This window comes from Bubalus bubalis, chromosome 19 (genome assembly GCF_019923935.1).
Source record: "Bubalus bubalis isolate 160015118507 breed Murrah chromosome 19, NDDB_SH_1, whole genome shotgun sequence".
Classification (NCBI taxonomy): Eukaryota; Metazoa; Chordata; class Mammalia; order Artiodactyla; family Bovidae; genus Bubalus; species Bubalus bubalis.
Genome location: NC_059175.1, coordinates 31017811 through 31032304, shown reverse-complemented (window position 1 = coordinate 31032304; position 14494 = coordinate 31017811). Strand labels below are relative to the sequence as shown.

General features: G+C 39.0%; 1 protein-coding gene across 5 annotated transcripts in view; it reads left to right on the top strand.

The window, feature by feature from the left end:
* The window catches only part of NNT (nicotinamide nucleotide transhydrogenase), a 93397-nt gene that overhangs the window by 37080 nt on the left and 41823 nt on the right, over window positions 1–14494 (top strand). For all 5 annotated transcript variants that reach the window (XM_006056202.4, XM_006056201.4, XM_025270541.3 and 2 more), the window contains 5 exons: window positions 7878–8011; window positions 8283–8474; window positions 9473–9626; window positions 12593–12754; window positions 13849–13959. In XM_006056202.4, coding sequence (XP_006056264.1) covers window positions 7878–8011; window positions 8283–8474; window positions 9473–9626; window positions 12593–12754; window positions 13849–13959 — 753 coding nt within the window. The remainder of the gene's footprint in view (window positions 1–7877; window positions 8012–8282; window positions 8475–9472; window positions 9627–12592; window positions 12755–13848; window positions 13960–14494) is intronic.

Here is a 14494-nt window from a genome sequence, read left to right as displayed (position 1 = left end):
ATATTAAAATTATCCTTGTGTTTATAGTACTTGTTCACAAGAAATCTATTTTGGTTTGGATAAATATATTTAATAAGTTATATTATTAATTTCTTTGTTACTATGTTAAATATACTATGTTCTTGTTAAAGCAGAAAGTTTTTCTTGAGCCTGCTTAATTTGATGCCTTAGAGGCCAGGAAGTTAGGAATTTCCCCATCTGATTAAATGCCATTGAATAATTCCAGTAAGTAATGCTAAATGTTCTTTGGAATTATTATAAAACTTTGTGGTAAACCTTTTTCATCTTGGTGTCTTGTTGTTCTTAATATTTTTAGTGGTTTCCTCTGAATTTTCCTCTTTTTTTTTTTTTGGTGTTATTAAAGTTGTCTGTGAGGGCTTGATTCTTTTTCTGCTAAGACAGAATCTGAAAATTCATTATTTCAGATGATCATGTTAGACCTGATTTACTCAGAGAGGTATAAATAACATTTTGTAGAACTTTCCAGTAAAGCTTTAGCTGTTGGTGTTTAGTTTAAGCTAAGTCTCTCTATTTGAATTTAGTGTTGTAGAGGCCAGTGGTATATTCTTTTGCCACATCGCAGGAAGTTGTTAAAGCTATTTTTAGAAACCCAGGTGCCGCCAGTGCAGGACACTTAAGAGACATGGGTTTGATCTCTGGGTTAGGAAGATTCCCTGGAGGAGGGCACAGCTACCCACTCCAGTATTCTTATCTGGAGAATCTATGGACAGAGGAGCCTGGAGAGCTACAGCCCATAAGGTTGCAAAGAGTCGTACACATGCGACTTAGCATGCAGGCTTTTCTAGATGTTTTTGAATTTGCCACTTTAACAACTACATCTTCAGTTCAGTTCAGTCACTCAGTTGTGTCCGACTCTTTGCGACCCCATGAATCGCAGCACGCCTGGCCTCCCTGTCCATCACCAACTCCTGGAGTTCACCCAGACTCATGTCCATCGAGTCAGTGATGCCATCCAGCCATCTCATCCTCTGGCGTCCCCTCTCCTCCTGCCCCCAATCCCTCCCAGCATCAGAGTCTTTTCCAATGAGTCCACTCTTCGCATGAGGTGGCCAAAGTACTGGAGTTTCAGCTTTAGCATCATTCCTTCCAAGAAATCCCAGGGCTGATCTCCTTCAGAATGGACTGGTTGGATCTCCTTGCAGTCCAAGGGACTCTCAAGAGTCTTCTCCAACACCACAGTTCAAAAGCATCAATTCTTCGGCACTTAGCTTTCTTTATAGTCCAACTCTCACATCCGTACATGACTACTGGAAAAACCATAGCCTTAACTAGACGAACCTTTGTTGGCAAAGTAATATCTCTGCTTTTGAATATGCTGTGTAGGTTGGACATAACTTTCCTTCCAAGGAGTAAGCTTCTTTTAACTACATCTTAGTATTCATTTAATAAGAAAACACAAGAGTATGAAAGCTACTATTAATTCAGTCACATTTCAGAATAAGTATGTGTGATGCACTGCCGTATAGGCACACATCAAGAAACAGTGCACATGTGTGGGGCACTTTTTCAGCCTGCAGTCAGTTCTGCGTGTACACAGAGATTCAAGAATACCTTATATTAATCTGTGGCGCCTCTTGTCTGTTGTTACTGTTTAGTCACTAAGTCGTTCTGACTCTTCTGTGACCCCATGGACTGTAGCCCACCAGGCTTCTCTGTCCATGGAATTTCCCAGGCAAGAATACTGGAGTGGGTTGTCATTTCCTTCTCCAGGTGATCTTCCTGAACCCCTGTCTCCTGCATTGGCAGGCAGGTTCTTTACCACTGAGCTACCAGGGAAGCCCATGGCACCTCTACTTACCCCAAATAATGGCCATCCAGTTGGGAAGCTCTGTAATTAGTGTTATAAATATCTCAGTTATTCTCCTAATAAAAATGTTCCCTAATCTTCGAATGCAACCTCCTTCAGTTCTAAACTGTTAGACCTCAGAGCTATAAGTACAGCTTTTCTTCCCCATTTAGCCTGTACATGGTAGGCACTGAATGGGTATCACTTGAGTCAGTGCATAGATGAAAACTTGAATGATGACTATGAGTGCATGATGTTCTAGATTGTCTTGGCAAAAGTACGGAAGTAAACTCCCAACTGGGAGGGAACTGAGTAATCTTACCAGGAACTTAATGTTCATGAACCACAAGAAACCAAGAAATAGTTCATGAAGTTGGACATCTTCCCAAACCTTTAACCCACAGTTTGTTTTGTGTCAGGAAATACATTAATATTTTTTTCTCCTTGTTGAGTTTTTTCAATCTCCTTTTTTTGAGGGGGTGGTTTGAAGAGATGTAAGTTTTAGTCTTTTTGTGTTTCTCATCTTCTGCAAATAAATGATAAAATCAACAGAAATGAGCAGTCAAAAGGGGAAAGCCCAAGCGTGTCTCTAAAAACCCTTGTATCTGCCTCTTTTTATTAATTTTTCTGCCTCCTTATACAGTCCTGTCCTGGAACACCTGATATGCTTATTTGATCTTTTATCCATGTGTCTAGGACCTGTACTGGGCTGTCACTGGGGTATTATGGGACATCTCTAAACGTTGGATTTATTCTTTTCGGTGTTACATGTTATATAAAAAAAACTCTGTGTGCATCTTCCTGTTTGCTATCCATCCTTAGTTATGATTCTGTCTCCCTGTGTAAGTATTTGGGTTCGCACTTTGAAAGGCTTTCCTAACTATATAGCTTCCTTTGCTGTAGCAGGGAGGGCAGAGGATTTTGAGTGAAGTGTTTTCTGTTGGTAAGTAAACAGACTGGGTAAGGGTTATTTCTTAATTATTTTAATTCTTCTAGTACAACTAACTCTTTAATCTCTGTCCTCTACTTAAAGGGGAAACTGGTTGTGATTATGCTTTGTTTATTTTTATAAAAATAGTGTGTGACTTTTGTTGGAAATACAGTAGAGTACAAAGTAGAAAATAAAGATCATTTGTGATCCTTCTACTCAGTGAAAAATACTATTAACATTTTACCATTTCCTTTCAGCCTTCTTCCCATGCATTTTTATCACATTAGATGAAGATAAAATAGCTTTCTTACCTGCCCCACTAAATACTCTTTTAAGTTTCCCCCTTAATATAATAAGTCATTAAGAACTCTCTATAAATATTTTAATGGTTTTGTTAGAATTTTCTTGTTTGAATGTACTGTATTTTATTTAACTGTTCTCCCAAAATTAAGCTTTTTATGTATTTCCAGTTTTTGTCAATTAAAAATGATACACTAACATTTTTTTCTGCTTTATTCCTATATCTGTATTTTCAGTTATTTCCCCAGGATTAATCAAATCTGGGAAGTAGAATTAGTAGATGAATATTAGTATTTTTGGCAATTTGGTAAACACTTGATATAAACTATGCTTTCCTGGAAAATTATGCAGTTCATAATCTCATCAGTATATCATCCAATTAATTGTTTGATTTCAGCAGTATTCAAGATTTTGTTGACTCTTTCAGTTTGAGGGCAAAAATATATCCCATTCTTTGTACTTGCATTTCTTTTTCTTTCTTTTTTTAATATATTATTTTTTTAGATTGGATTATAATTGCTTTACAATGTTGTGTTAGTTTCTGCTATGCAGCAGCATAAATCAGTTATATGTGTGCATTTATGCCTTCTCTGTTGAGTCTCCCTTCCACGCCATCCCCCATCCTACCCCTTTAGGTCATCACAGAACACCCAGCTGAGCTCTCTGTGCTGTATAGGAGCTTCCAACCAGCTATCTGTTTTACACATGGTAGTATATATATGTGTGTGTTCTCACATTTCTTTGGTTCTTACTGAGGGTGAACTGTTTTCATTGGGTTGTTACCTTTCTATTGAATTAGCCATTTGCATTTGCTGCTCATTTATCTATTAGGATCTTAGTGTAGTGTTTTGTTTCTATTTGAATTTCCGTGAACTTTTTATTATATTAATTTTTTGTCATGTTTATGTTCTTCTGAGGATAGTAATATATACCTTTTCATATTTAAATTTCTTGATGTTTTCCTTTGTAATTTTTCCCATTGCTGAAATTTAAGAAGTACTTTTCAGTCTAAAGACAAGAGAGAGATTTACCAAGGATATCTTTTCTTCTTCTCTTTGTGGGGGTGATTCCTTTATAATTAATTCTAACCTATAGAGTTCAGAGTTTAATTTGAAATAAATGTTGGGTTTGGGTAGATTTCCTCCTGAAAAGCTAACTAATCATCTTATTAATTTTTGTTCTTTCCATTTTGTAATGCCACACTTCGCATTTATTACATTTTTATCACAGTAGGCCATCAGGGTAAGATAGTATTTTGAAATTTCCTTCTCTGTCTTTCCCTCTCTTGACCTAATCTTTTGAGGATTTGCTCATTTGGAATTTTTATGTACTATTCTGCTCCTCTTTTGGCTCTGTTTTTTCCCTTCTGTTTTTAATTTGCATTTCTGCACTTTTCAGAATTTTCAAAAAATTAGTCCACATGTGAGTTCTTAAAGACAGCTGCACTGTTACATTCATCATTGTATTCCCTGTAGCCCTTATTGAATTTTTAAAGCAATAACATTAAAGCAAGCTCTTCTAGAAAACTTGGAAGATAAGAAAAAGCATAAAGAAGAAAATAAATTAGTCTTACCACTCAAAGATATCCTGATGCTGTTAAATGTACTCTATAAAATTTGCTAGGAACTATATACATGTGTACTTAGTCACTCAGTCGCATCTGACTGTTTGTGACCCCATGGACTATAGCCCACCAGACTATCTTGTCCATGGAATTCTCCAGGCAATACTAGAGTGGGTTGCCATGCCCTCCTCCAGGGGATCTTCCTGACCCAGGAATCAAACTGGGGTCTCCTGCATTGCAGGTGAATTCTTTACCAGCTGAGTTACCAGGGAAGCCCAGGAACTATATAGTATTTGTAGTATTTTGTGTGTGTGTGTGTGTGTGTGTATGCTTGAAACATTCATATATATGTGTATAATTTTATTTTTTACTAAATGGGAGCATCCTATACATACTGTTTTGTTGTATACTTTTTACTTGTAATAATTCCATGTTTTTTTAAACATTCCTCTGTGACTTTAAATATATTTTTTTGACTTGCATTCCCATTATTTGGCTATATACTAAATGAAATATTTTATGTGAAAGAAAATGCTATTCTTTCAAAGAGATTGAATTTCAGAGTGATAATACGGTCAGACCACCTGTTATCTCTGTTGCAGCAAAAATATGTGTGTGTGTGAGCCACTGTAGAATGGCTTTGTGTAGGTTGAATAGGTAAAATCAAAGAAGAGAAATAGGTGGTACATTAGATGCTTTGTAGGGAGCCTAAATGGTTTTGGCCACTTGACATCTTACAAAGTGGGCAGCATTACAGATCCAGGGTCTGAGCTATAGCTATAGTTATCTCAGAAGGAAGAAGGAATTCAGAATTTTGGGGGCAGGAGATGTTAGTTAGATGCCAAATCAAATTTGTGAGGTCGATGGTTGTAAAGTCGGTGCAGTTAGAAGTCACCCAAGGGGGTAGACCTGTATCTAAATTGGTTATAGCCAAAAGAGTAGTTTAAGGCATGTCAACCTAAGACCAGAGGGCACAAGACAGGTGGGATAAAAAACTGTGACCAACATGAGTCTGGTTAATAGAGATGAGGCTCTATTAGATGGGGCTTAGTAGAGATGAGGCACTAGAGGTGGGTAGTGACGACAGTCAAATTTACCCCTTTAAATTTGCTCCCTTATGTGGAAGCAACTCTATCACCCATAGCTTTAAATAACTGCAGAACTGAGCAGCATGACCTTTATTTTGGAGAGTCCTCAGATGTGTGTGGTTTGTATCCCCAAATTCCCATGCTCGAGTAAAGGTTAAAATATTGAGGGTGCCTTTATTGGACTGTAGCGTGGGAGCCTAGAGGAAAGGAATTCAAAATTCCAGAGAATTTTGAGTAGTGAAGCCACCAGGACTTCTGGGAGTTGTTTTGGGAAAGTGAAGTGAAATTCGTTCCGTCGTGCCTGGCTCTTTGCGACCCCCATGGACTTCTCCAGGCCAGAATACTGGAATGGGTAGCCTTTCTCTTCTCCAGGGGATCTTCCCAACCCAGGGTTTGATCCCAGGTCTCCTGCATTGCAGGCAGATTCTTTACCATCTGAGCCACCAGGGAAGCCCAAGAATACTGGAGTGGGTAGCCTATCCCTTCTCTAGGGGATCATCCCAACCCAGGAACCGAACAGGAGGTCTCCTGCATTGCAGGCGGATTCTTTACCAACTGAGCTATCAGGGAAGCAAAGACCTCCTCATTCTTGCTCCTTTCCACGGAGACTCAGAAGAGAGCCCCAGATCTTCCCTAAAAAACCAGTATGGTTGAAGCAGACAGTCCACTGGAGCAGTAATGAGAAGGAATGCTAGGCAGAGCGCTTCAGCTGGGGGAGAAAGGCCTTCAGTCACAGGAGACTTAGGAGTTGGGCTTGGTCTTGGAAGTGTTGAGTTTGCATTGAGAAAGGAGGTACACCCACTTGTATCTTTATAGCTGTTTTTTTCACATGTGCTACAAAGAAAGGTTATTTTTCTTTTTCAAATCACATGTATTCCAGTCAAATAGTCTGAGAAACAGATTATTATAATGAAAATTTTACTTTTAGTTGATTTCCATTTATAAAATTGACAGTGTTTTTACTAAAATTCACTCAGAGTTGAAAACTTTCAGAAGAAGAAATAATTAGCCTATTAGCTCTCTGCTTTCCGATAGTCAATCTCACAAGTTCATGCCCTTTTTCTTTTGGCTTAGATATTTACATTGTTTTGTGAAACTTGAACAAGATATTATACCCACCATGGGAGCCCCTGTTGAACATACTGATTGATGTATGTTAGCTTGAAAAATCCTTATGTTCGGTGCTTTATCCTCTATGTAAGAATTAGTATATGATTTAAAGTGTGAAATATCTCGAGAAGAGTATGCTCCATGAGAACAGGGATCTTTTCTGTTTATCTACCAGTAAATTCCCAGCACCAGTCATGGAACTCGACTCAACAGAGGTACAGAATAAATACTTTCGTTGAGTGGGAATAAAAATGTATGGGTGATTTCTAAGATGTTTTGGAGTTCTGGTATTCTGTTATTTCCATATCATGGTACTCCTCTGTCTCTTCTCGAAGTTATCCTGTTAACTTAAGGTTTCCAAGTGGTGCTAGTAGTAAAGAACCTGTTTGCCAACGCAGGAGCCATAAGAGATGTGGGGTTCAATCCTTGGGTTGGGAAGATCACCTGGAGGAGGGCAGCCCACTCCAATATACTTGCCTGGAGAAACCCCTTGGACAGAGGAGCCTGGCGGGCTACAGTCCATGGCGTCACAAAGAGTTGGACATGACTGAGGCGACTTGGCACGCACAGCACAATATAGTATGTGGGAAAATCTGGTGACATTGGTTCAGATGACTGGAAATACTATGTTGGAATTCATAGATTACTACTGAATATTCCCTTGACATTGTGATGTTTATGAACTGTCCAATTTGCATGCACACAGTTTCCTTACTAGCTTATTTATTATGCATTTACAAAAAAAAGGCAAAATGTTGATTTTTTTTTTTTTTTTCACAAGTGGAGCTGGGTGTAAACCAGCTGGAAAGAGCAGTGCTAGTTGAGGTTTCTGTGCTTAGCAGATGGCAAGTGTTGTTTGCTAGTTCAGTGGGTCCTTCCTGCCCATTGGCTTTGCGGCTCATGCTCATCCCATTTCTTCCTTAGGTGACCAGCCTTAACCTTTGTTATGAGCTTTAAGGGGTTTCTTGAAAGGGTTCAATTTGTGAGTATTCAGAGACTACCGTAATAATCAGAATATAGAGTTTTAAAAACTCACATATGCTTTATACTGTTTTCTGTTTTCTTTGGTTTTACTAGGTAAAAAAGCTCCCATTTTGTTTAATAAAGAAATGATTGAGTCCATGAAGGAAGGTTCAGTTGTTGTGGATTTAGCTGCTGAGGCTGGCGGAAACTTTGAAACCACCAAGCCAGGAGAACTTTATGTTCATAAGGTATAGCTCAGAGCTTCCTCTTGCTATGATCCTGATCCTTCATCTTTTAGTGATTTGTGAGAGGGTGTTTTTTGCTTTAAATATTGAGAGAAACTGAGGCTGGAAATTTTCTAAAATTAAAAATAGTCACATTTAAAGCTCTTTTTGAAATATGTATTCATGTGTATATAAAGATGTATAATTTCAAAACTTAGCCTTGGTTGAGAATTGTCCTGGAAAGAATGTGAGCATTTAGTAATAGACCTTTCTGACTGTATTTTTATTCATTTAGGGAATTACTCACATAGGCTACACAGACCTTCCCAGCCGAATGGCCACTCAGGCCAGCACCCTGTATTCCAACAACATCACCAAGCTTCTGAAGGCCATCAGCCCAGACAAAGATAATTTTTACTTTGAAGTGAAAGATGACTTTGACTTTGGTACAATGGGTCACGTCATTAGAGGAACCGTAGTGATGAAGGTGAGTAAAGAGATCTATTCCTTCCTGTGTTTTCATTTTGCATTTGTTCTAGGATTTTTGTTTATGGAAGAATCCTATAGCAATGTGTTGGGTTTATGCCGATAAAAATTATTTAAAAATCCAGAACAACTTAAAGAAAAATATTGCAGATATACATGTGACTCACCTAAAAAAATAGGAGAAGGCAATGGCACCCCACTCCAGTACTCTTGCTTGGAAAATCCCATGGGCGGAGGAGCCTGGTAGGCTGCAGTCCATGGGGTCACTAAGACTCGGACACGACTGAACGACTTCGCTTTCACTTTTCACTTTCATGCATTGGAGAAGGAAATGGCAACCCACTCCAGTATTCTTGCCTGGAGAATCCCAGGGACAGGGGAGCCTGGTGGGCTGCCGTCTATGGAGTCGCACAGAGTCGGACATGACTGAAGCGACTTAGCAGCAGCAGCACCTAAAATATGTATTGCTTTTGAAAAACAGAAAACAAACAAAACCCCCAGAACTGAATAAAGTAAAAATTAAACATTCCCCCGCCTATCTTCTTTTAAGTTCTGTTTTCTTCCTTATATATTCTATGCACATACTAATTGTACATCTATGTGTGTTTTTGTGACACAGCCATTATATATTTATGTACATGTATGTGGTGCTAATGGTAAAGAACCTACCTGCCAATACAGGAGACATAAGAGAAGTGGGTTCAGTCCCTGGGTCAGGAAGATCCTCTGGAGGAGGGCATGGCAACCCACTTTGCCTGGAGAATCCCACGGACAGCGGAGCCTGGTGGGCTGTAGTCCGTAGGGTCACAGAGAGTCGGACACGACTGATGGAAGTGACTTAACATGCATGCACATGTTATATATTTATATAAAATGATGTTATAAATTATATGAACTTCTATATTTATTTAAAATTGTTTTTCAAAGAGTTTTTCTGCAACACTGAATTGACTGAATGCTGGATGGCTTAAAAAGTGCAGTTCTTCTAATTTCTGTTAGGATGGCCAAGTGATTTTCCCTGCTCCCACACCGAAAAATATTCCTCAAGGTGCCCCAGTAAAACAGAAGACAGTGGCAGAGCTGGAGGCTGAAAAAGCAGCTACTATCACGCCCTTCAGGAAGACGATGACATCGGCTTCTGTCTATACAGCAGGTAAGGATTCCTTCTATGAAGATTTAGACTTCTTTGAATTATGACTGTATTATGTGAGTAATATATTAACTGTCAGAGTTAGTAAATGAAATGCAGTTGTCATTCATTGGATTCTCAGGACTTGACCTTGTTAGAAGCAGTTTTCACATGTGACATGTCACCTGTCCCACCTCTGTGGACTTGGAGACTGCATTGTCCACTCTCAGAGATGCAGGCACTGGGGTAAATGCTGGAATGAACAAGTGAGAAATAATACATAGGTGGTTAATACTTTTCTTTTATAAAAAGCATTTAAAATATAATTTTTAATGTTTTTATATATATACACCAAATATAAAGAGTAATGATGTATGTCAGATTGTGTTGTTATAAAGTTCATCTAAATGTGGTTATTGATTTATTTTTTGTGGTTTATAAAACATCACTTGTGATTATCTGCATCTCTGGGTAAGATGAGGGGACCAAATATTTGCTTTTAAGAATAAACTGTAAGTTATTCATCTAGTAAAAAAAATTCAGTTTTTATCTCTTTCTTTATAGTTTAACATAGATTCTTCATTTTCCAGTTATCTTCATGAAGACACTAAAGAATTGTCATAAAATAGTGATAAATATTCATTCTGGCTATGAATTGTTAGAATTTGAAATACGGAAATTTGATTTTAAGTCAGTTTCTGTCTCATAGAATGAATTAAAAATGTTTAGATCTGTGAGAGCCAAAATACAAACAAAAGCAAACTATAAAGAATTAAAGACTGGTACCAAGCACACAGAATTCTTGTAGCCTCAGCATTCTCCAAGTTCCCATGTGAGGCCAGATGTTTTAAGCTAAATATGTAACTCTCCTTGAATAAAGAGCAAGTCTCAGCAAAATGACTGAAAAAGCCTTTAGTTGTGAACATTGTGAATAGATGGAGCAGTGTCCCTACTTGCACTTACTTATTAAAAAGAAGGAACCATATAATTGTGTTGTACAAGGAGAGTATGGTCAGTAGGTTGTAAATTTCCATTTCTCTTTGGGATTCATAAGGAAATGTAGTGAGATATAACAGTGATTTATTTTTCTAGGTTTCTCTTACGTTTATTGAGTCAAAGTTTATTGCGTTTTAATAGATGTGACAGTGGCATATCCCAGTGAATAAAGGGATGGCCTTCTATTTATTTTTTTGTACCCTAAAAGTTCCTCCTTTATAATAAATCCAAGTGTTTTTCTTGAACGCTTCTACCATATGTTAGAATCTATTTAACTAGCTTTCTTCAAAAAATGTGATTTGCTTTTTTTCCTTTTTTTCTTTTTCCTTTATCATAGAGACTGAATGTAGCATATTTGACATTAATGAATGTCAAATGAAAAGACTTTAGTTTATTAAATAGTTAATAAGAAACCTTCAGCTGAGGAGTTTCTATCTTGGCCAACACAGTTGACTGCAGGTGATGAGAACTTACTGCTTCATAACTAACGTGGGCATTTAGTGAGTGCTAGGGCATCATGCTTAAACACTTCACATGCCTTAGCTCATTTATTCCTTGTAAGAACTCAGTGAGTTCGGCATATTATTATTTTCTTTTTCTAGATGAAGACAGAAAGGATTAATAATGTTACAGAGAATACTGGAGCACAGACAGGTTAAGTAAGTTGCCTAAGATCACACAGCTAGCAAGCAGTAGAGCCAGAATTTGAAGCAGGCAGCCTGGCTTAAGAAAACATATCCTTAAATATAACCCTGCACAGATTCTCTGATGTTTAACTGAAGCTCAAAACAATATTCTGTCTTACTCTCCCTCCAGATGGTTAACAGGCTATTCATGGGAGCCCTGGAAATCTTATATGTGGGTAGGGAAATAAAACTGCATAAACTTCCCTAGTGGTCCAGTGGTTAAGACTCCACACTTGTACTGAAGGGAACACTGGTTCAGTCCCTGGTTGGGGAGCTAAGATCATGGGGAACTATGCCATGTGGGGTGTCCAATAAACAAAATAAAAAAATTTAAAAATACAGTCTTACTGAATAATTTAAAGTAACTTGTCAGTTGCTAATGTTTCAGCTTTGCCACTTGTAAAGAAATAGTCCATATCAAGAGGAAAAAGTACCTTATTCAAGGAAGTTAAATTCCAGCATCCTGGTCATCCATTATGATTTGGTTTTCACTGACCGCTAGGTAACCCTTTCTTCTGTTGCAGAACAGCCATCCACATGTTTGCTGTTAGGAAAGGTGATAATTAAAGATGTATGTTGAGAGCTGAGTGTTTGTATTCTGCACATTCTTAATTTAATTTGTATTTTTTTCCCTTTTTCTTTGTAAAATCCTGTTTGCTGACTTGGTATTGAGGCTGGAGCTGACTGCCCTGGCCAGCAGTCCAGTCCAGATTCAGGAGCAATTGCAAAACTTCTGTCCCGGGTGGGTGGAAGCCATATGTTTTGGGGAGGTGCTGGAGTGGATGAAACCCTTCCTACTCTTTTAAAATCCCTCTTCCCAGCCAAATCTGAGAGTGACATGAAGTGGGCCTCCCCAAAGTCTGTCTTATAAAGGTTGTGTCTTGCCCAAGTAGCAAATGCTTTGGTAGATCCTTTATAGGCCTATAATTCTGGAATAAAAACACTTGTATAAACACATGTGGCATTGTCAATGAAAGTTAAAGCAGAGAAGAGGACAAGTTATGCAGAGGAAAATGTGCAAATTATTATTAAGGTGACTCATAAATTTTACTAGATGTTTACAGTTTATTTTAGGGGATGGTGGTGGTGGTCAAGAAGTTGAGTTTTGCTCACAATACCTTTAACTCACTTACACCTCCCTTCCCAATAAGGAAATGTCTTTAAAAAAAAAAAAAACTCATTATTTGCAAGGGTGTGGAATTTTAAAGCCTTGACTATGCCACATGTTTGTTTGTGTGTGGTGTGCGTGTGCTTTTAATCCTCCTGAGATAACTGGATGTGAGCTCACACTCTTTCCTGTTTCTCCAGGTCTCACTGGGATACTAGGTTTGGGCATCGCGGCTCCCAATTTAGCCTTTTCCCAGATGGTGACCACCTTCGGCTTGGCTGGCATCGTAGGCTACCATACTGTCTGGGGAGTGACTCCTGCTCTCCACTCACCGCTAATGTCTGTGACTAATGCAATCTCAGGTTTGTTCCCCTCTTGTTTTCCCTCATCTTAGGTTTTCAAGGGCTTGTTCAACTCACACAGTGCTTTCCATGAGGTTGATAAAGTTTGTGTTTCCAAATTGTAGGGCTTGGCATCGTGGTGGTGGTTGTGGTGACTTGGGCTCCCAGAGGTGGAGGGGTGCGGTTTGGAAGTAAGAAGCCAGGGAGGTGTGTCAAGCCTTTGGGCTGCCCCCATTTCAAGCAGGGCAGAGCCACTGTTTCTTCTTTCAGTTATGATTTCCTTTAAAGAAACGATTCCTCCAAAGAAATTTGGAAGCAGAGTTTCACAGGAGCATGATGGTTCATGCAGTAGTGCACACGGCTCTTCCCAAGACTGTTCTCTGTGGTCCCTAGCGATGGCTCAGATCTGAGGAATGAGACCCACATTGGACAGATATGGGAGCCGCTGGCTAGGAAACCTCATGGCCCTGGTGAGCGTCTCTTGCCACAGGCGTAGCTTTCAGGATCTCCACCAGTGAGGTGAAAGTCACTCAGTCGTGTCTAACTCTTTGCAACCCCATGGACTGTAGCCCACCAGGATCCTCTGTCATTGGAATTCTCCAGGCAAAAGTACTGGAGTGGGTTGTCATTCCCTTCTCCAGGGGATCTTCCCAACCTAGGGATCGAACCCAGGTCTCCCACACTGCAGGCGGATTCTTTACCGTCTGAGCCACCAGGAAATCTCCACCGGGAACAAATCCAATTCCAAGAAGTAGTCTACTCAGGAAAGCCCAAAGCTGTGGGCTCTCACCATCATATTTAGTTCATGTATAGCATTTTCCAGTTCGGATGCTTCGTATCCAGCAGAGGTCCCTTTTCACCACAAGTAATGTCATCTAATAACATCGTTGCTTTATATCATTATCAGGGGAACAGAGCTAGAAAGTTCAAGGTTAAAATTCTTACGCAAAAAGAGAAAATGTTTTGTCAACTCTTTGCCCACGAAAGTACTTCAGTGAGAATGTGTGTGGGAGCTTTCTCCTTCATGGTGCGTGTGCTTGTGAGGTTTGTCACTGATGACATTTGCTTTGGTAGCGTGATTGTTTCTGTTTACCACACGTGTGCTTTCTTCCCAGGGTTGACTGCAGTCGGTGGGTTGGTGCTGATGGGAGGACACTTATATCCTTCCACAACTTCTCAGGGCCTTGCTGCTCTTGCTACGTTCATATCCTCAGTCAACATTGCAGGTACGAGGACGGGGAAAGAATCCAGAGTGCTGTTTTTGGTGGGGACATGAGAAGCAAATATAAAATGATATATATTTGTTACAATGTATATATTAAATATATAAAATAAACATTCTGATTTTAAGAATTTAATCATGCCTTTTAAAAAATGTTTCACTCAGATTATAAATGCTCTATGTGAAGGGGAATTGGTTATTTTTGCCCATTGGTAATATTTAGAAACTTTTTGATAAAAGAGCACCCCTACCCCTGAATGCCCCAAAACAAATAAAATGATGTCTTGTTTCAGGTTAACTGGAAGGTTATTGCAAGCATAGTTTTGAATTAAGCTGACTTAGATCTATCACCATAGTCGGCCACGACTGAAGTGACTTAGCAGCAGTAGCAGCAGCAGATCTATCACCATAGCATCTTTAAATAAGTATAATTTTAGATAAAACTTTAGCCTTTTGCCTTATCCTGTCCCATGTTCCTGAAAACTGAAAGCCTAGCACATGACTTGTGTATGAAACCCATTTGATGCTATTTTGTAGCT